General features: G+C 51.0%; 1 protein-coding gene across 2 annotated transcripts in view; it reads right to left on the reverse strand.

Moving 5' to 3' along the window:
• Positions 1 to 20,988, reverse strand: part of MERTK (MER proto-oncogene, tyrosine kinase) — an 86,312-nt gene that overhangs the window by 21,269 nt on the left and 44,055 nt on the right. For both annotated transcript variants that reach the window (XM_077133716.1, XM_077133717.1), the window contains 4 exons: positions 18,695 to 18,781; positions 17,090 to 17,205; positions 10,372 to 10,555; positions 2,936 to 3,087 (listed from right to left, as the gene is read on the reverse strand). In XM_077133716.1, the coding sequence (XP_076989831.1) occupies positions 2,936 to 3,087; positions 10,372 to 10,555; positions 17,090 to 17,205; positions 18,695 to 18,781 (539 nt within the window). The remainder of the gene's footprint in view (positions 1 to 2,935; positions 3,088 to 10,371; positions 10,556 to 17,089; positions 17,206 to 18,694; positions 18,782 to 20,988) is intronic.

Here is a 20,988-nt window from a genome sequence, read left to right on the forward strand (position 1 = left end):
ATCTTCCTTAGAAATAGAGCATTTTATAAAAATGGCAAACCCGGTTTTGATGAAAGCTTAGCTGAACACTCCACACTGAACTTTCTGGGGAAGAGGATGACCCCAGGAGCTCCCGCGCCTCACGCCCTGCAGCGTGGGTCCGGCCAGCCACGCTTGGCACCAGCACCGCTCCGAGGACACGAGCATGGCGCTGAGAAGGCGCTCTGACCTGCTGGGGCGCCTGCACTTTCCCGCAAAGACTCAAGCCCCAGGCACCTTTCTGAGGAACATCACCTCAGAGTAAGGACAGTGCATGGCTGGGGAAGAATTAAATGCTTGTTGTGCTGGTGTGAAAGCATCATGTACCCCCAAAAAGCCGTATTTTAATCCTGACTCCATCTTGTAAGTAAGTGCAGCTGTTTCTTTTCAGGCTGCTTCAACAGTATAATCTGGGGACTTCTGATTAGATTATGTCATGGAGACGCGATGCACTCAATTGTGGGCATTAACCTTGATTAGATGGAGAGGTGACTCCACCCACTCCAGTGGGCTTGATTCATTTACTGGAGTCCTTTAAAGGAGGAGACATTTACGAGAGGAACTACAGAAATGACAGAGCCAACAGAAACGTCAGAGCAGAGCTCACACAGACGCAGACATGTGGATAACAGACACGGACGTGTGGAGGCGCTTGGAGCCCAGCAGACGTCTCCATGAAATGCTAGAGCCTGGAGAGAGCTGAGGGAAGCCAAGAGATGAAGGCCAGACCTGGAGAACCATTGGCCTTTTTTAAATTAAGGTATCTTTTACTGGATGCACTGCTTTGGACATTTTCATAGGCTTAAAACTGTAAACTGTAATTTACCAAATTCCCCTTTACGAAGCTGCTCCATTTCTGGAACATCACATTCCAGCACCCTGCAAACCAACACATCTGCCAAGACAGAATCCTACAAAATCCACAGCACCTTGTGCTAGGAAGCAGGAGCCCAGTTGGAGCTGCCTGCTCGTCTAGGCCACTGGAGAGCCACGGGGAGACCCCGCTGCCCCCGCCAGCCCTGGGGCTGCTGTCCACTCCGCTCCTGAGGGCTGCCGAGGCCGCCCCGCACTGGAAGGGCTGTCACGTCTCGGGAGCGGCATCAGACCAAGTGTGACCTCGTGAGGAAGTGCCTGAGTGGAGATGTCACCATTTTTGGACACCTTTAAATGGTAGCCTCAATATACAAAAATGATTGTTTTCAAAACTCGCTGTAATTTAGCCCTGCTATTTCGATGTCAAGTACGTACAGAAGGTGTCCTCGGGTCCCCAGCCCCCTTACGTTTAACCCTATTTCCCCACATGGGAGAGCTTCTGGAGAATCAAACTGGGGGCGGGGCTGCACTTCCCTGAGGCAACGCCCCCCAGCCCGGCACCCCGCACTGCCGCTCCTCCCGTCAGGAGCTTTTGGGCGCCATCAGCACCGGCCCTGTCCACAAGGAACTTAGACTCCAGGGAGTAGAACCAGTTTCCCAGCACGCCTGGCTGCGAGGTCACTCGTGTGAGACGGGGCAGCGCCGTGGCAGCCGCCTGCGGACTTCTCCGCAGTCAGGGTGGCTCCGGGCCCATGGAGGGGGGATGCGTCCTCAGCGACCCAAAGGGTGATAAGTCAGCACCCCGCTCCCCGGGGAATCACAGCGCCCTGCGCACGGGGACACGGGAGGAGCCTGAGAGATGCGCCTATGGCAAACCCCACCCTCCGACCACACCGCCGCTGTCCCGGGACGTGGCTCTCCGTGGAAGAGGACCCACGACTCTGTGTTCGAAGGGAAAGCAGGGGTCATTTCCACGCAGGAATATCTTCTAGCCCTTTCTTATGCTCAGCTGGACACCAGTTTGGTGACCACAGCCCAGTGGTGGCGCAGAGGGCGGCCCAGGGTGGCCGCGCAGGGCTGGGCTCCCACGGGGAGAGGCTGTCGAGGCCGCCTGTGTGCCAGTGGGGTGCGGCCTGCAGCTGCGCGCGGACACCGGCCGGTCCTCCCTGCTCCTGGGGCCGACGCTCCTGGGCAGTGACGGTGCCTTCGACACTGAGGGGCCCTTGGCCCGCTTGCTGCTCCTAGACCAGCACCGCCCTCGCGCTGGGGATGGGGATGCTGGCCAGCAGCCACCCGGGGGCCCCGGGACAGGGTTGTGGCTTCATGTGTGCTGTGGAAAGGCCACTGCTTTACGCCCCGGCTGGGGCGACGGCCACAAGAGCACCCCGAGAACGGATGCTGCGGTCACAAAGAAATTCAGAGAGTGGGCAAATCCACAAATATAAACCCCACGCACAGCGGGTACCGAACTCGATACAACAGGCATATACTGTTATTAAATATGGTGACCAGAACAGAGTCCGGTCACCAGCTGGGCTCTGAGCTGGGAGGGATCCCTGTCGCCCCCGCCCCTCTTGGGATGCAGTGCCCCAGCTGTGGGCTTTTGACTGAGGCTGGCCCCGGCGCCGTCCCATCCGCCTGCGGCTCCTCCTCGGCCACGCCCGGCGCCGGCCCAGTCCCCGCTCACCACCAGGCGCGCCCAGCCCTCGGCCGCGTCCCTCTGCTGGCCCCCACCAGGCCCACCCGTGGGTCTCCGCGGACGCGCGGCAGCTCGGAGCCTCGCCCGGCTCGTTGCCTGCGTGCTCTGCGAGGCGGCGCCGCCCCACACTCCTCTTCATAAAAACGCGCGGGAACTTCCCCGTGCCCTGGCCGGGCAGAGACAGCAGGTGGGGGCAGAGCCTTCCCCCCAGCGTGAGTCCCTCGCATTCACCCAACAAAGAAAGGAAGGAGAGGCGGCGAGCCGGAGAGCGCTCGCACTGCGCGGCCCGGTCCCGCTGAGGCTGCCTCGCCGGGCCCAGTGGACCTCGGCCCACCGGCCCAGGAACCGAACGCGGCAGCGAGTCAGAACGAGGAGGAAACCGCGCCGCTGCGGGCAGGGACTCACCGCCGCCGCCGCGCTCCGCCACGTGTGCGCCACTCGGAAGCCCACCAGCTCCCCGTCCTGCCGCGCCACGGGCGGCCGCGCCCACCGGACGTCCAGCGTGTCGGTGGACTCATCCAGGATCACGGAGACGTCCGCCGGCGCGAAGGATGGAGCTGAAGGAGAGAGAAGAGACGACGCTGGAGAGTCACAAGGCAACGCACAGAGCCGTTTTCTCCCTGGTTCCCAAGTGTTCTGTGAGAAGCGTTCAAACAAACTCGCGATTACAGACTTGAACACTTTTCCCACTAAGGACCACTGAGTTATCATAAGAGTTTTTTAAAGTAATCACTTAAAAGGCGACTGAAGTCTCAAGATTCATTTTTTAAGTCGAAAAATCTGGAGTATCCAGATTAAAATAACAAAGAGAAGGGAGGCAGAAACCTTACAGCACCAGGGTTAGAGAGAACAGAGTTCCAAAAAAAACTAAAACTAAAACTACTTCATCTAGAAAAAACAAATACCAGAACTCTCTACAGCAACCCATGAAACGAGAAAACAAAGCGGAAGGCAGTGCAGGGGAGTTCAGGGGTAGAATTCTTACCTGCCACAAGGGAGACCCGGGTTCACTTCCCAATGCATGCACCTCCCCCAAAACAAAGAAGCAAACAAACAAAGCAATTCAACAAATGGTGCTGCAGAAACGGGGTGCTCACATGGAAAAATAATGAAACGTGACCCCATTTCATAGCAAACAACAAAAAAAGTAAAAACAAAGCAGGAATACTTTTAAATTTTTGAAGGAAAAATAATTTCCAACCAAAATTCCATATTTGGAAAAGCTACTAATCCTGTGTGACACACAGATGTACAAAGTCCCGTATTTATTACCTTCACACACACACACACACACACACACACACACACACACACACACACTTCTTGTCTCTGGAAGCTACTACAGAATGATCTCCATGAAAATAAGGAAGTAAACCAAGAAAGAAAACTATTCAGAAGGAAGCAACACAATCCCTGGTATGACTTTGGAGGGATACTGGGGAAACCCACCCGTGCTGGTTTGAAAGGACGTATGCCCCCTAAGAAAAGCCATGTTTTAATATAAATCCCAGTTCATAAAGGTAGAATAGTCTCTATTCAATACTGTATGTTTGAAACTGTAATGAGATCATCTCCCTGGTTGATGTGATTTAGTTAAGAGTGGTTGTTAAACTGGATTAGGGGATGACATGTCTCCACCCACTTGAGTGGGTCTTGATTAGTTTCTGAAATCCTATAAAAGAGGAAACATTTTGGAGACGGAGACTCAGAGAGAGCAGAGAATGCTGCAGCACCACGAAGCACAGAGTCCAGCAGCCAGCGACCTTTGGAGATGAAGAAGGAAGACACCTCCCGGGGAGCTTCATGAAACCAGAAGCCAGGAGAGAAAGCTAGAAGATGACACTGTATTTGCCATGTGCCTTCTCACTTGAGAGAGAAACCCTGAACTTCATCGGCCTTCTTGAACCAAGGTATCTTTCCCTGGATGCCTTTGATTGGACATTTCTTTAGGCTTGTTTTAATTGGGACATTTTCTCGGCCTTAGAACTGTAAACTAGCAACTCACTAAATTCCCGTTTTTAAAAGCCATTCCGTTTCTGGTATACTGCATTCCAGCAGCTAGCACACTAGAACACCTCCCAAATCAGCGGGGGCAGAGCCAGCCCTTGCCCAGGGCTGGGAAGAGGGCCTGCTCCATCAGCAGATGGGAAAACAAAGTCCCAAGGGCGCTGGGGAGAGCACACAGAGGTCTTGTCTCGGTGGCGGGGAATAACGAAAATGGTCCTGGATTAACCGCTGCTCTGATCCTGCCTAACAAATCTCAAACGCAAGGAGGTGGGGCAAGATGTGGGAAGTGTGGAATTCAGCCTGTCCTCTAGCAAAGCTGGTGACCAGCCAGGAACTCTCTGGGACAACTGTCTGGAGGACATCCGTAGCTGGACACACATGGAAGGGCTGAGACCACAGCGCAGAACTAAACGGAAACGTTCTCACATAGACCGTGGTGGTGAATGCCCAAGTGATTCTATTAGGAACCACTGATTATTTACCTAGGATGGATTTTAGACAGGTAAAACTGTTTCAAAAATAAACAGAAAAGTACAAGTGCTGGAGAAGATGTGGAGAGATGCACCTATTCACTGCTAGTGGAGAAGCTGAGAGGTACAGCCCCTTGGAGGGCAGTGTGGTGGCTCCACAGGAGGCCAGGGGTGGGGTTGCCATAGGATCCTGCAGCCCCTTCATTAGGAACACACTTGAAAGGCCTGAAGGCAGGGACACCAATGGACATTTGCACAATGGTGTTTACGGTGGCAGTGTACACGATTTGCAGTGGATGGAGGTGGCCTAAGGGCACACTGAAGGATGAACATGGCACAGACACACAAAGCAATATTGAGCGGCTCTAGGAAGGAATGAAGCCGTGGGGGCTGCAACTAGTTGAATGAACCCTGAGAACATTATGTTGAATGAAATCAGACAGAAACGAAAGGGCCAATGTTCTAAGTCCTCACTAATATAAACTAACTACATGAGCAAACACGAAGAACTGAATTCAAGAGCACAGGTTATCCGGGAGTAGAACATGGACAGAGGCTGGACAGTCGACAATTAAGGATACAGACTGTTCAGTGAGGTTGACTGTAAAGTCCCTAGTCAGTAAGCTCTTACAGCAGGCACGTCGATTTCGGAGTTCTAACTGTTACTTGTAAATTCTGAGATGCTGAGCTCCATATGTATAAGCTGGTCACTCCCTGGAACTCTGGGTCTCTGGGTGACACCTGAGACTCAGAATAACTAGAGTTCTGCAGCTATGAGAGTCAGCATCACTCCACACAGCAACTGTTAGAGAAGCTGAAAAAGATCAGACTTCAATTAGAGACATGAATGAAATGGGCTCGATTAGGACTAAAGAAATCAGGATACAGGGTAAAGGATGATAGTGATTGTATTTAAAACTTCAACCTCTGAGTGAGACCAAATGAAGACATACCTACGTGGTACAAAATTTATGCTTTTCTATAGCACAGTATCTAATTTAACTTGTTTGGTCAGTTTATGTAAACAATATAATTACATGGAACCAAGAATAGAGAATGAAATCTTATTCTATACAGGTTAACATAACCTGATACATCCCAGATTAGTTTGGGCAGATAATAAAGAAGTATTGGCAAAGTTCCCTTGAAGGACTGGGAAAAATGTGGAAATATTAAACTTCCCCATCTGAGGAATTCCTGAGATTCTCACAAGCATTAGGGACTATCAATTTAATAGGGCAACCCCTCAAACTTGGGGCCTCCCCTTACGAAACTCATTCACGCAAAGGAGAAGCTAAGCCCACTTACGATTTTATCTAAGAGTCAAAGGAGAAGCTAAGCCCACATATGATTATACCTAAGAGTCAAAGGAGAAGCTAAGCCCACGTACAATTATATCTAAGAGTCAAAGGAGAAGCTAAGCCCACGTATGATTATACCTAAGAGTCAAAGGAGAGGCTAAGCCCACTTATAATTATATCTAAGAGTCACCCCCAGAGAACCTCTTTTGTTGCTCAGATACAGCCTCTTTCTCTGCCAACTCAGCAGGTGAACTCACTGCCCTCCCTGCTACATGGGGCATGACTCCCGGGGATGAGCCTGGTCCTGACATCGCAGGATAGAGAAAGCCTTCTTGACCAAAAAGGGGAAAAGAAATGAAAAAAATTAAAGTTTCAGTGGATAAGAGATTTAAAATCGAGTTGAGAGGTCATGCTAGAGGTTATTCTTATTCATTATATAGATATTTCTTTTTAGTTTCTGGTGTACTGGAGTAGTTAGAGAGAAATGCCTGCAACTGTTACACTGCATTCCAGTGGCCCTGATTCTTCATGATGATCCTGCAACTATGTAGCTCTTACAGTGACTGTGTGATTGTGAAAACCTTGTGACTGACACTTCCTTATCCAATGTATGGGCAAATGAGTAATAAAATAAAAACAAAAATAAATAAACCAATAATAGGAGGGAATTAGGGGTATGGGATGTTTTAGGTGTTTTTTTTAATTACTATTTTTTGAAGTAATGAAAATGTTTAAAACTGATGGTGATGATGGATGCACAACTATATGATGATATTGTGAGCCAATGATTATATACTTTGGATGGATTATGTGGCGTGTGAATAGATCTCAAAAAAATTGCATTTTTAAAAAAGGAAGACCAAAAAAGATCAAACTATTTCCAAGCAGCCAAACTGTGTTTCAGAACAAGGTACAAAGCTGGAATATCCAGCATCCAACAAATTAAAATTCACAGTGTTCTGAATCCAATCCTAGATTACCAGGAATGCAAAGAAACTGGAAAATGCCACCCATAACGGGAATATAAATCGATCATTCAAAAGCTCCCTAGAAAAAAACATGGATGTCAGAATTAACATAAAAAGAAGATAAATTCCTGGTCCATGCACTTCCCCAAAAAACAAAACCCAAGCAAAAACAAAACAAAACAAAAATTCAACAAATGGTGCTGTAATAACAAGAAACTCATATGGAAAAAGAATGAAATATGAACCCCATACAGCATACAAAAAAAGAGAAAATTATAATTCTATAATATGATATATAATATAATCACAACTATATTCCAAATGTTGGAAAGTTAAGTAGAAACACGGAAGAGATAAAACAAAGACATGGAAATTACAATGTGAGAGGAGAAATATACACTGAAGGGGAACATGGCAAATTAAATATTGAAGAACGAAAGATTCATGAATTTGAAACTCTCCAAAATGAAATGCAGGAAGAAAATAAATTAACAGAGCATTTACGCGACAACTTCAGAAAACGTAACATATGTATAATAGGAATCCTTAAAGGAGAGGGATGATGGGAACAGAAAAGATGTTTGAAGAAATAATACCCAGATTTTTCCAAATTTGATGAAACTACAACTTATAGATACAAGAAGTTCAATAAACCTCAAAGTACAAATAGTATAAAGAAAATTACACTAACACTCATCATAATCAAATTGCTTAAAAGCCATGATAAAGTAAAACTTTAAAAGTAACCAGGTACAAAAGACATACCGTGAGGAACAAGTTAAGGATGACAACAGATTTCTTGTCAGAAACAATAGAAGCAAGAAGACAGTGGAGTAACATTTTTAAAGCATTGAAAGGGGGAAAGAAAAAAAACTGTCCACCTAGAATTCTATATTTAGCAAGAACATCTTTCAAAGATAAAGGCAAAAAAATGCAGATGTACTTTTTAGACATAAAGCTGAAAAGATTCCTCACCAGATCTTCACTACAGGAACTGATGATGAGAGTTCTTCAGGAGGAAGGAAAATGAAACCAGAAGGAAAGCTGTACCAACACACAAAAGGGAAGAACACTGGAAATGGAAACTATATGGATAAATATGTTTTTTTTAAGATTATATAAAGATCTCTAAAAGATTGATTGCATAAACAAAAAAAAATGCAGTTTAGCCTGTAAAATATGACAACAAAAGCACAAACATATGGATTAAAAATAAATAATAGGGGGAACAAATGTTAAAATAGAGTAGATTGAAATACTAGTGATCAAAGAAAGGGAGTGTTAAGGGGTATAGTAAAAAATAGGGGGAACAAAGGTTAAAATGTATTGGGTAGATGGAAATACTAATGGTCAATGAGGGAGGGGTAAGGGGTATGGTATGTGTGAGTTTTTTCTTTTTTCTTTTTATTTCTTTTTCTGGATTGATGCAAATGTTCTAAAAATGATCATGGTGATGAATACACAACTACATGATGACATTGTGAGCCACTGATTGGCTACACCACACGTGGAATGTTTGTATGTTGTTTCGGTGTGATAATACAAAATAAATTAAAATATATGTGTAAAAACAGTTAAAAAAAATCACAAACATCAGGAGAGGAAAAATGGAAGTAGACTATTGTAATGAGCCATTAAGGACGTGGTATAACATCACTTAAGGTAAACTGTGGTAAATTAAACATTTATATTATAAATCATAAGGTAGCCACTAAAAGAATGAAAAATGGCTCACAGCTAACAAGCAAATAGAAGAAAAAATGTAATTAAAAAAAATTCAATTAACCCAAAGAAGGAAGAAAAAGAAGGAAAGGGAAACAAATTATGGATAGAACAAATAGGAGATATGATAAACAATCACACATTAAATTTTAATGTCTAAATACCCCAATTAAAAGGCAGAGATTATGAAAAGGTGAAAAATCAAGATAAAATGATATGCTGCCTAATGAAACAGACATTAAACATAAAGACATACATAAATTAAAGGTAAAGACCGATTCAAGACATTCCATGCACATACCAATCAAAAGAAAGCTAGAGCGGCTGAATCGTTATCTGAAAAAGTAGGTTTCAGAGCAAAAACATTAAGAAGGATAAACAGGGTCCTTTCACCATGACAAAGGGATCAATTTATCAAAAGAAATAACAGTATTAAATGTTTATATACAAATTAACTGAGCTTCAAAATATTTGCAACAAAAGAGAACTACAAGTAGAAACTGACAAAACCCACACTTGGTAGCGGATTTAAACGCCGCCTCTATCAGCCCACCAGATGTAACTGATGTCTCTGGACCGTCCACCCGACCCACACAGAAAGCTCAGCGCGGCCTGTGCGGGTGGCACATTCGCCAATACGGCACATACTGGGCCATGCATCAGCTCGCCATACATTTAAAAGGATTCAAGTCACACAAAATATACTCTCTGACCCCAAAAGAGCTAAATTAGAAATCACTAATACGGAGATCTCTGGAAGATCCCATAATATTTGGAAACTAAGTCATACATTTAAATAACCCACGATTCAAAGAAGAAATCAAAACAACTTAAAAAGGATTTAGAATTGAATGAAAAGGAAAGCACAGCACATCCAAAGCAGTTTGCCAGCTCTTCCTTGCCTCACTTGGGAAAGGGGCTAGCTCACAACTCCGGTCCAGGACCTGCGAGTGCGGTCCGGGGGCTGGGACCCGTCTGGGTGAACACCTCGGGTCAGGGTCATGGTCAGGGACAGGGCCTGGGCAGCTTGGAGCGGGTGTCCACCAGTAGCGGACGCTCAAGGGTCTGCAGGATGGACTCTGGAGTCACGAGAAGGAAAAGCTCGGGAGCGCAGAGCAAGCCCAGGGCTTCGGTGGGGCAGACGCAGTGCCCGCCCCGCTCCCGGTCCCGCCCCCACCCCTCCGCCCCTGTCCCAGCCCCCTGCCCCAGGGCGGACACAGCGCTCCCGGGCTCTTGGGTAAAAGCGGACACCTCCTGAGGGCCGGCTTGCCCTTGAAGCACAGCAGGAGATGCCGCCCCCCATTTTCAGGTCCACCGCCACCCCCGGGGAGTGAGGGGGCTTGCAGGGCCCGTCCCCGCCGCGCGGGACTTACCGCCCTCGGTGGTGCTGGCCAGGACCTGGGGGCTCGCAGCCGACCAGCCCACCTCGTTGGCGCAGGCCACGCGGATGCTGTACTCGGCCCGGGCGCGCAGCGGCTCCACCTGGAACCGACCCGGCGCAGCGGCCACGATGATAGCCTCGGCCGAGCCGTTCCCGGGCGCGCCCACCTCCTCCACCTGGGCCAGAAAGACGGGTCGGGCGTGGGCCGGGGGCGGGTTGGGGAGGGCGTGAGGGTCCGGGGGAGAGTGTGGGCGGGAGGCCGGCAGAGGGAAGGGCGTGGGCCGGTGGGGGAGTCGGGCGTGGCTGGTGGGGCGGGCGTGGGCGGCGCGGGGGAGGGTTCCGGGGAGGGTGTGGGCGGGAGGCCGGCGGAGGCGAGGGCATGGGCGGCGGGGGGCAGCGGGCGTGAGCGGCGCGGGGAAGGGTGTCGGGGAGGGCATGGGTTTGGGGCGGGCGGTGCTCTGGCTCCCGTCGGGCGCCTCCTGAGGCCGGGCCCTGCGCCCCTCACCCTGTTCGGCAGCAGCTGCGGCCCCATGGCGGCAGTCATCACGGTAACATGACAGCCGGCCAGTGCCCCGCGGCCAGGACCACCTCCACGAGCGCACCGTGCTGTTTCCACCAGTCAGACCCAACGGGTCCTTCCAAGGCCCAGAGCCCGTGGAGAGGGCAGGCCCGGCCCCTCTGCCCCTCCCGTCCCCGGACAGTGCCCAGAGCAAGCCCCCCGCCCCCGCCCCCCCCCCCCCCCCCCCGTGGCCACGACGACCCCCCAGCACTGCCCTTGGAGCCCACAGGCGGTTTTGCAGCTGGAAAGGAGGGTTCACCCCTAATCGCACCCCACGCTCCTGCTGTTGCCCTGCCTGCAGGAACTTTCCTGCGTTCCAAGGCATTCCCATAACTGGCCCATAAGCCAGTCTTTTTCTCCTTTCAGGAAAACATTTCTTCAGTTAGGGAACAACCACCAACCCTTCACCTGCTCCTGGACAGCCGAGCGTTTTAATCGCCAGCACATCTTCACAGGAGCCGTTTTCATGACCAGTGGGGACCCCAGGGACCCCACGCCTTCTGTGAAGTCAAGACAGCCCCAGAGCCCTCCCCCAACCCCCCAACTCGCCGCCCCACCGAGGGAGACCACCGCGTGTGCTGCCCGCCTGACCCGTGGTGGATGGGAACTGCCCAGAGAAGCTGGGCCCATGACACACGCTGGCTACCGCGAAGGACGCCGTGACAATGTACACGTAGATGTAAAATACGAACGTTCATAAAAGAAGAGAAAACACTGAAGGTTATGTGCCCAAACATTAGCAAGTTACTTCTAGATTAGGACTTGGCAGACAGCTGCCAGGTTTTCAGTTTCTTGAGCTCAGTGGTTCCCATGTTTTTAAGACTTGTAAAAATAATGAAGAAGAATATGCAACAGGGACGCACACATCAGAGGGCTCGTGCAGAGCCAGGGTATCTGCCCTGCGGCCAGGAGGGACGTGTCTCCACCCCTGCTTTAGAGCGGGGCTCCTGGGTCTCGGGCAAAACCTGCTCCTGCCTTGAGGCTAACTTCGGCGAATCCCTCATTCTCCCAGCAGCGCCTGTCCAAATCCCAGACCCTGAGCACACGCAGAATGTGGGGTTTGTGGCACGGTTCGGTGGGGACTCGTGGCCAGAGCCTGTGGACAGTGCCAGTGAACTTCCCCCCAATCTCCTCTCAGCCCCACAGTTCCTTCCGGAGCCCTCCTCTTCACTGCCCCCACACACGCCGTCAGGTCACCCCCATATCTCTCTACAAACCTCCTCAGTGTGCACAGAAAAGACAAGGGTTTGCAGCAAAAATCTAGTCCTAAGAAAATGTCCACGTTTTCCCTTAAACCTGCTCTTTGTCTGGGACTGGGGATAAATCATAGATTTTTTCACTGTGTGTTTTATCAAAATGTCTACATCTTATTCAGAGAAACAAAATTCTATTGGCTAAAACAAAGCAACTAAATGCAATTTGGAAAAATTTAAACCCACACAAAGTTTAAAAATCTTGAACCCACACAAAGTGTGGTCTTATAATTATGGGGTGTGGATACACAGTGTTGCTATTTTAGGGTGTGGATACAGGCACTGTTATTTCAGGGGACATGGTCACCCCTGTGGGGCCCCAGGCCCTGTGGCCACCTGTGTGGGGACAGAAGGGCAGCGGGCCATCCGCGGCCCAGGCTCACACAGGACTCCGCCTGCTTCCCCTCGGGAGGGGCTCTGGGCACAGACAACTTCCAGCTTCTTCACTCGAGCTTGTCCCTCCTTCCCGGGGACCCGCCTCTCCCCTAGCCGAGGAAATGCCCCACTCGCTGCCCACGCGTTTCCTCAGCCACGGGAGCCGCATGTTGGGCCAGGGCGGGAGCACGTGAGGGAGCCATCGACAGAGACAGCAGGCAGACCCAAGAGGCAAGGAGATGGGCTGGGAGCCCGCGGGACGCGAGGGGCCGCCGCCCGCTCCCGGGCAGGGGTCTCCTCCAGGACACTCAGACATTACCAGGTCAGAGCTTAAAGCTGGAAGTGCTACAAAACCCACCCAGTCCCTTCGGGAATGCGGCACTGTGACGACACACACAGAGGGGCATGCTCCACCCCAGTCCCACCAGGCAGCTGGCACTGCAGAGAAGGAAACGGATGCCGAGCTGCCTGTGAGCATCGGGGAAGCCAGGCTTCAGCACAGCCCTATCACAGAAGCGCCCATCCACCTTACCTGGGCACCCTGCGCTCTCATTCGTAACCCCGCACCTGGGACGGGGAGGGGAGTGGGCCCACGGGGGCCACAGCCCGCCCGAAGCTGCCATCAGCTTTCCCAGGGAGCCGTCCCAGGGCCGCCCAAGGCCAGGCCTGCCAGGGAGCAGACCACCTGCACGCTCGCCTTCACCGCGGGCAGGGTGGCGCCGCCCGTGCTCTTGGACCCTCCACCCTCCCTGCCTCGCCTGTACCCTAGACGTCGTGCACTCTGCGGGCTGGAGGCCTTCCTAGCCCCCCACCCTGGCACCCTGACAGCGCAGCAGCTTGGGAACAGTTTAAAAAGGGACGGTCCAGGCTTAGGGAGATGACACACACTGCTGTCCACACCAAGGACAGACTGCCGTAAACGAAAGAGGACCCTGCAGGGACCAAACAACGGACCCCACAGCCCCTGAGGGGAGAGGAAGGGACACCTCAACAGTAGGTGGGGACGTTGGCTGCCGACCTCCACGGCAGGGGATGAGCGAGGACACAGCGAGAGTCAGCCAGGCTGAGCAGGCTGCACAGGCCCCAGCCGCAGCCCGGTGTCCTCCAGGGCAGCCCACGGGAGACCCGAGCCATGGGGCACCGAGACCCCAAGCATGTCCCCCGACCACCAAAGGAGACAGTTTTAGAGACCCACAGAGATGTGGGAATTAAACACAGGCCCAAATAACCAGGAGGTCAAAGAAGGAATCATAAGGAAAATGAGAAAAATACTTGAGATGAATGAAAAGAAAACAAAGACTATCAGAAAATAGGGACTGCAGCTCAAGCAGTGTTTACAAGGAAATACACAGCTATAAATGCCTGTATTATGAAAGAAGACATCTTAATCAGCAGCCGATTGTTAAAGAGACAACTGCCACTTGAATAAAAAGTTCAATTTGAAATCCTTAACAAATAAAGCCCAATTTTCTACCTTAAATAACTAAAAAAAGAAGAGCAAACTAAACATAAAGCAAACAGAAAAATGAAATAGTGAGATTAGAGAAATGACCGCAATGAAGAACAGAAAAGCAATACAGAATCCATAAATAGATGAGACCAGAAGTTGTTTCTCTGACCTTAAGGACAGTGTGTTGAATGAAATGTCAGAAATTATCATCATCCTGCCTCACTCATGTGGACTCACTATGACATTCAAACTCGGTGATTTGAAGTCGAGCGCGTGGGTTATCAGGCTGGGGTCAACTGTAAAGGGTTCTAGATTGTGAGCTCTGACAGCAGTCGTGTCTATTCAGGACTTGTAAATGTTATTTCTAAATTCTGAGATGCTGAGCTGTTCGTGCAGCTGGTCGTTCCCTGAAACTTCAGGTACTTAGGTGACACCCAAGACGCTTAGTTACAGCTCTGAGGCTATGAAAGTCAGCAGTACCCCATTCAGCAACTGTTAAAGAAGCTGAAAACGTGATCAGACTTTGACTTCAGGATATGGATGAAGCTGGTCTGGATAGAACCAAGGTAAATCAGAAGACTGGGGAAAGGATATGGTCCATATGCTAAAACTTCAGCTTCTGTGTGAGACCAAAGGGAGAGATGTTTATTTGGAGCAAAACTTATATTTTGGGTGCATTTCCTAATTTAACTTGTATGGTCCGTTTAATTGAACACCATATGTACATGGAATCTTGAATAGGGAGTGAGATTGTATTGGCTTGTTCAGATTAGTGTGATGCACCAACACATCCCAGGGTAATCTGGGCAGAGAATTAAAGAGTATTTGCAAAGTCCCCTTGGGGGACTGGGGAGAAAGGAGGAGATATTCAACTTCCCCATCTGGGGAATTCCTGATATTCTCGCAAGCACTGGGGACAACCAATTCAATAGACTGAGCTTTGACCTTGGGGTTCACCCCTATGGAACTTATTTCTGCAAAGGATAAGCTAAGTCTACTGATAATCAGGCCTAAGAGTCACCCCCAGAGAAGCTCTTTTGTTGCTCAGATGTGGCCTCTAAGTCAACTCGGCAGGTGAACTCACTGCCTTTCTCCCTATGTGGGACATGACTCCCCAGGGTGTAAACCTCCCTGGCAACATGGGACAGGACTCCTGGGATAAGCTGGGACCTGGCATCATGGGATTGAGAAAGTCTTCCTGACCAAAAGGGAGAAGAGAGCGCTGAGACAAAGTAAAGTCTCAGTGGCTGAGAGATTTCAGAGTTGAGAGGTTATCGTGGAGATTATTCTTATGCATTATACAGATATCCCCTTTTAGTTTATGGTGCATTGGAGTGGCTGGAGGGAAGTGCCTGACATTGCCGAGCTGTGCTCCAGTACCCTGATTCTTGAAGAAGATTGTATAAAGATATAACTGTGACCATGTGATTGTGAAAACTTTGTGTCTGATGTTCCTTTTATGCAGGGTATGGACAGATGAGTAAACAAAAGGATAAAAAATAATTAAGTTATAGGGGTAATAAAGGGTAAAAAATTGGGTAGATTGAAGTACTAGTGGTCAATGGGGGGAGTAAGGGGCACGAGATGTGTGAGTTGTTTCTTTTTTCTTTGTATTTCTTTTTCTGGAGTGATGCAAATGTTCTAAATGATCTGGTGATGAATATACAACTATGTGATGATACTGTGAGCCACTGACTGTACACCACGTAGGGACTGTGTGTGTGTGTGAAGATTTCTCAATAAAAATATTTAGCAAAAAAGTTGCTTCTCTGAAATGACCAGCAAAACCGACAGATGCTTACCTAGGTCAACCAAAAAAAGAGACAAGACTCAAATTACTAAAATTGGGAATGAAAGAGGGGACATACTACCAAACTTAAAGAAATAAAAAGCATTTAAGGGAACTCTATGAGTAACTGTGTATCAACAGTATTGGATAAAATAACTTAAAAAAAGAAAAGAACAGATTCCTAGAAACACAGAAACTGTTAAAACTAGCAATTAAAAAACTTCCCAAGAAGAACAATCTGAACCTTGAAAACACTGTCTAAGTGAAGGAAGCCACACAGAGCCCCGGTAGGTGAACTGCCCAGCCGCGGACATCTGCGGACAGAGGGTCGGCTGCCGCCCAGCACCCAGGAGAGGGTGGGAAGTGACTGTCATGGGCCTGGGATTCCACAAGTGGACGGAGTGCTGGTTGTGTGATGGAATCTACCAGAACCCCAGGTGAACCCTTTAACTGGGTCGGTCCTAAGACGGCTACAAAAGCTGTTACAGAAGCTGGGGAGGCGCTGGCGGCAAGCGCGGGTCCCAGTGCTGGACGCCCGGGGCGGGGGGTGGCAGCAGGGCTGTTGCACAAGGCACAGTTCTGCTCTTCAGACGGAAGCGGCTGTTCGCCGAGAGGAGAACTTGCTGCCCTTGGACAGAAGCTTCACTTCCAGCCCAGAGTGCCCCAAGAGCCCCTCGGCTGGGCGGGAACCTGGGGGCACCACCGACCCCGCAGGAGAGGCAGAGCCGCCCCCGGGGCCCGGCCGACAGGCTGCAAGCCGTGAGTGGCCACCCGCTGCCCCACGACGCTCTGGGATGCCCAGAGCAGGGCCCCGTTGGGGTCTGGACCGACTGGACCCCTTGGGGTCTGGGGCTTCGCAGCACTGCAGCCAGGTCCCCAGCCGGCGGGGACACTCGGCGGGCAGTGGTGGGGCCGGGCCGTGTGGTGGCGGCTGCTCACACCCAGCGCGGGTGGGGTGAGGAACGGCTGCTGCCTCCTCGGGGCCCGGGACTCGGCTGCCCCAGCGGGTGTGGCCTGCGAAGCAGCTTTCTGGGGCAGGAGCTGTGCCCGGCCTTGGGCCCTTCTCCGGAGAAGATGGCTCGTCTGGCTGCGCCCGGAGTGCAGGGAGGGGCAGCACCCTGGGGCCGAGCCAGAAAAGGGCGCGTGGGGCGGACACAGCACGGGGGTGGGGGGCCTCGGCGCCCGCAGCGGTCCTCCGAAGGCCCCCCACCCCCCGCTCTTTGGAAGGCAAGGGGCTCGGCAAGGCCTTGGGGGGGGGGGGGCGGCGCCCCGGCGGCATCTTACCTGAACGCTGCAGTTCCTGAACGGAGAGAACCCGTCGAATCCCAGGGCCCAGGAGACAAGGAGGCCGTGGGCCGAGCGGTTGAGCACGCGGACGTCCGTGGGCGGGGAGGGGAGCGCTGGGCGGGAGAGCACAGCCACGGTCAGGGCCTCCCGCGGGTTCCCGCGGCCCGAGGGACGGACACCGCCCCGCGCCCTACCGAGGGGCGACCCGGGCCGGCCCCGACCGAGCCTGGACACGGGCCTCCGCGGCGGAGGGCGCTCGGGCAGCGGGGCGCAGGGGCCGCCCCGCCGGGGCCGTCTCTCACCGGGCTTGTGCCCACCGCCTGCGGCCGGCGTGGGGGTCACGCTGAGTCAGGCGGGCCGGGCAGATGCCCGCAACGTCCCTGCGGTGGGCGCTCCGACTCACAGAGGCCAGGGCCGGCAAAGGGCAGCGTCCTGGGCCGGCAAAGGGCAGCGTCCTGGGCCGGGGCTCGTGGCCGCCCCCTGGGTCCGGCGCCCCCCACGGAGGGGCGCGCCCGCGCAGCTGCCCCGAAGGGCTGCCCTCCCTCCCCAGGTCGCGCGCACCGCGGTGCCCACACGTGAGAAGGAGGGGACGCAACGTTGAAAACAGATGAAAGCTGTGGAAGCTAGAAACGTGATTTTTGGAAATAGGATCAATGAAAAAGTCCTAGCTGCGATTCTGGGTGAAGCATTAAAATTAAAGCAGAGCTTTTCATTTTGTGCATTTTCAAATTGTATCATGTCTGCCGTTTTTGAAAATGTCTCTATAAGTTTACTCCCACTCATGAATGTCTGAAATTCTCAGCATTTCCTTTGAAAACTATAATAATGGGATTTGTAAAGCAGGAAGGAAATTATACAGTTCCTCCGGCAATAACTTTCGGTTTGCTCATTTTTTATTGCCATCAGCTGCTAGAAAATGCCCTTGATCGGCTGAAAGGAAATATCAGTATCCTCTATGACTGTAACTTCTATAATTTTGAATCCTTTCTGTGCATTACACAACCTTTAACCCACTCAACACTTTCTGCTTTTTCCTTGCATTGTTCCCCGGGATGAAAGCAAAAGGATCACAGATCCAATATGTATTTCTCAATATCTAAATTAAGACCAAATAGTAAAACGTAAAATTTACTTTAATTTCTGAGAGCCCTGAGAAGAGAGGCGGTTTCTCTTCTAGGCGTCCATTGCTTCCTGGTTTCAGGTGTGAACACCTGGAAGGGGGCACAAGTTGGCGGGTGGGACTGGGGTGTTTCCACCAGCCTTGGAGAGCGTCAGATGAACACTCCCGACTCGGGAGATGGAATTCACTGCCAAGTAAGCCCTGTGTGGGGGACACCACCCCTGGGGACGCCCACTCGAGGTGGTCACCAAGGAAGCCAGCAGCGAGGCGGGGACTGAGACCGGACAGCTGGCTGGGGGACTTCTGCCCAGCTGCATTCCCCCACCACGAGCCCCCAGTTCCCGCATGGGTACCTGGCTGCATCTTCCCAGCCCCCCAGCCCCTGTGGGCACAGCCACCCCAGCCCCCAGTTGCCATGGATGCCTGGCCATGATCCCATCCCCACAGGCCCCCAGCCCCTGGGGCGCCCAGCCTGCGCTCACCTTTGACGTTGACCTGCACGCCCCTGGACACGGTCAGCCCCTTGGCGTTGTGGGCTTCGCAGCTGAACACGGCAGCCTCAGTGAGACCTGAGTGGGGAAGGCATGTGTGGCGGGTGCGGCGCGGAGGGCGCCAGACCCGCTTTCTCCAGCGTTTGCTGGGCGCTGGCTCGAGGCAGGCGTGGGTGGATGCAATGTGTCCCCAGGAAAAGAGGCCGAGGGGGGCCCGGGCCCTGAGAGGGGGGCGACGGGGGCCGAGCTGCCACCCGCCACGCAGCTGCTCGGCGCCGACGAGCTCCTCATCCATGGCAGGGGACGGGGCCCTCGGCCCTGGGGGAACGCGGTCCCAGGGCTGTCCAGGTGGCCCCTGCGGCTCAGCCCCGCCTGGACCGGTCACTGCCACGGGCCTCCAGGACACGGGAAGTGGAAGGGAGGAGGCACAGTGCACACACCTCTGACGGCCTGCTGTCCTGCATCTTTTCTTTCTTTTGTTACTGTTACAACCTGTTCAGTTTATAAGGAATCATTATGCAAACATGAGGCTTTACCACCACACAAGGAGAACCACTGATGTTGAAGCATGTATCTATCATTCTGGAGGTTGGAAGACAACTTAGAAATTAAAAAAAAAATCACTGGATTCATTCACTTTAAACAGGAAGGAAGAGTGGAAATGGAGGCCAGAGGGGCAGGCGGCCGGCTCAGCCTCCTCACGACCGTCATTTCCCTGGCATGACTGGTGAGGGCCCAGAGACCGTGAGGGGAACAGCTGTGGGGAACAGGGCGCGGGGCGCGGGGCGGACGGGGCAGGCCAGTCCTTTTGAGACGCCGCAGGGCTCACGGTGCCACGGTGGAAGTTGGGCCCAGACCTGGCCCCGTCCACAGAGATGCTCGGAACGGATTGCAGACCTAAATGAAAAACACAGACTAAACACTTTGAGAAGAAAACAGGAGAAAATCTACTGAACCTACGGTTTGGTGATTAGTTGTTGATAAAAGCATGATCCAAGAAAGAAAATAAACTGGACTTTATTAAAAACTTAGAACTTCTGCTCTGCAAAAGACATCATCAACAGAATGAAAAGACAAGCCACGATCTGGAAAATATATTTACAAAATACATAGCCAATAAAATAAAAAATATCGAACTACTCAATGAACTCTTAAAACTTACAATAAGAAAACAAACACTCAATTTAAAAGAGGGCAAAAGATCTCAACAGACACCTAACTTTCAGGCAAACAAGGATTCGCGAAATGGAGCAGCCGCGTCGTTAGACAGTTAGGCAGTTTCTCCCAAGCTAAATATCGCCTCACCATCGGATTCAACGAGTGGGTGCCCAGCTGAGTTGAAAACTTATGTCCACACAGAAACCTACACGTGAGTGTTGACAGTGACTCTATTCATAAGCCCCCCAAACTGGACGTCACCTTCCAACATCATAAACTCAGAGTGGGAGAAAGATCAAAGGTGATGGTGGAGCTATTCAGAGAAGGTCGGGTTTAACAAACGAGTATGAGTGCTGAATCATTACACTGATATTTCTCTTAGTCTCCAGTACCTCAGAGCAGCTAGAAATAAAAACCTAAAACTGTGGAATTGCAACCCATACCAAACTCGGAAATCTGTTCTACAACTAATTGTTGTGATGTACTTTGAAACCTATTGCTTCTATGTATGTATGTTATTTAAAGAGAAGGAGGGGTATAACGGAGAAGATAGTAAGTATGACTATGAATCATCATTTTTATTTTTGTTGGTCTCCAGTGTCTTGGAGCATCTAGAAAAAAAAATGAAAAATTGTGGAACTGTAACCCAGGTCAAACTTAAAAATCTGTTCTATAACTACTTGTTAAAATGTACTTGGAAATTTATTGCTTTTTTGTATATATGTTATATTTCACAATAAAAAAAACTTTAAACCAGAAAAAAAAAAGATTCAGCAAAGCCACGGCTGAGTCTGAAATGCATTGTGCTAAGTGAAGGAGCCAGTCAGAAAAGCTGCACGCTGCGTAATTCCATCCATATGACATCGTGGAGGAGTCGAGACTAGGGACATACGCAGGCGAGTGGCGCCGCGGCCGGGGTGGGGGTGAAGAGGGGAGCACAGAGCTTTTAGAGCTGTGGACGATTCTGTAGGTTACTGTAACGGGGAACCCGTGACAACATGCATTTGCTAAAACCCAGAGAACTTTTCAGCAAAAACAATGACGTATACAAAACGCTCACAAAGCTCATCCAGGGGGCTGGGGAGTGTGTGCGGCGAGGCGGGAGGGGCCGCAGAACCTCCTCCCTC

The sequence above is a fragment of the Tamandua tetradactyla genome, chromosome 17 (assembly GCF_023851605.1).
Source record: "Tamandua tetradactyla isolate mTamTet1 chromosome 17, mTamTet1.pri, whole genome shotgun sequence".
Classification (NCBI taxonomy): Eukaryota; Metazoa; Chordata; class Mammalia; order Pilosa; family Myrmecophagidae; genus Tamandua; species Tamandua tetradactyla.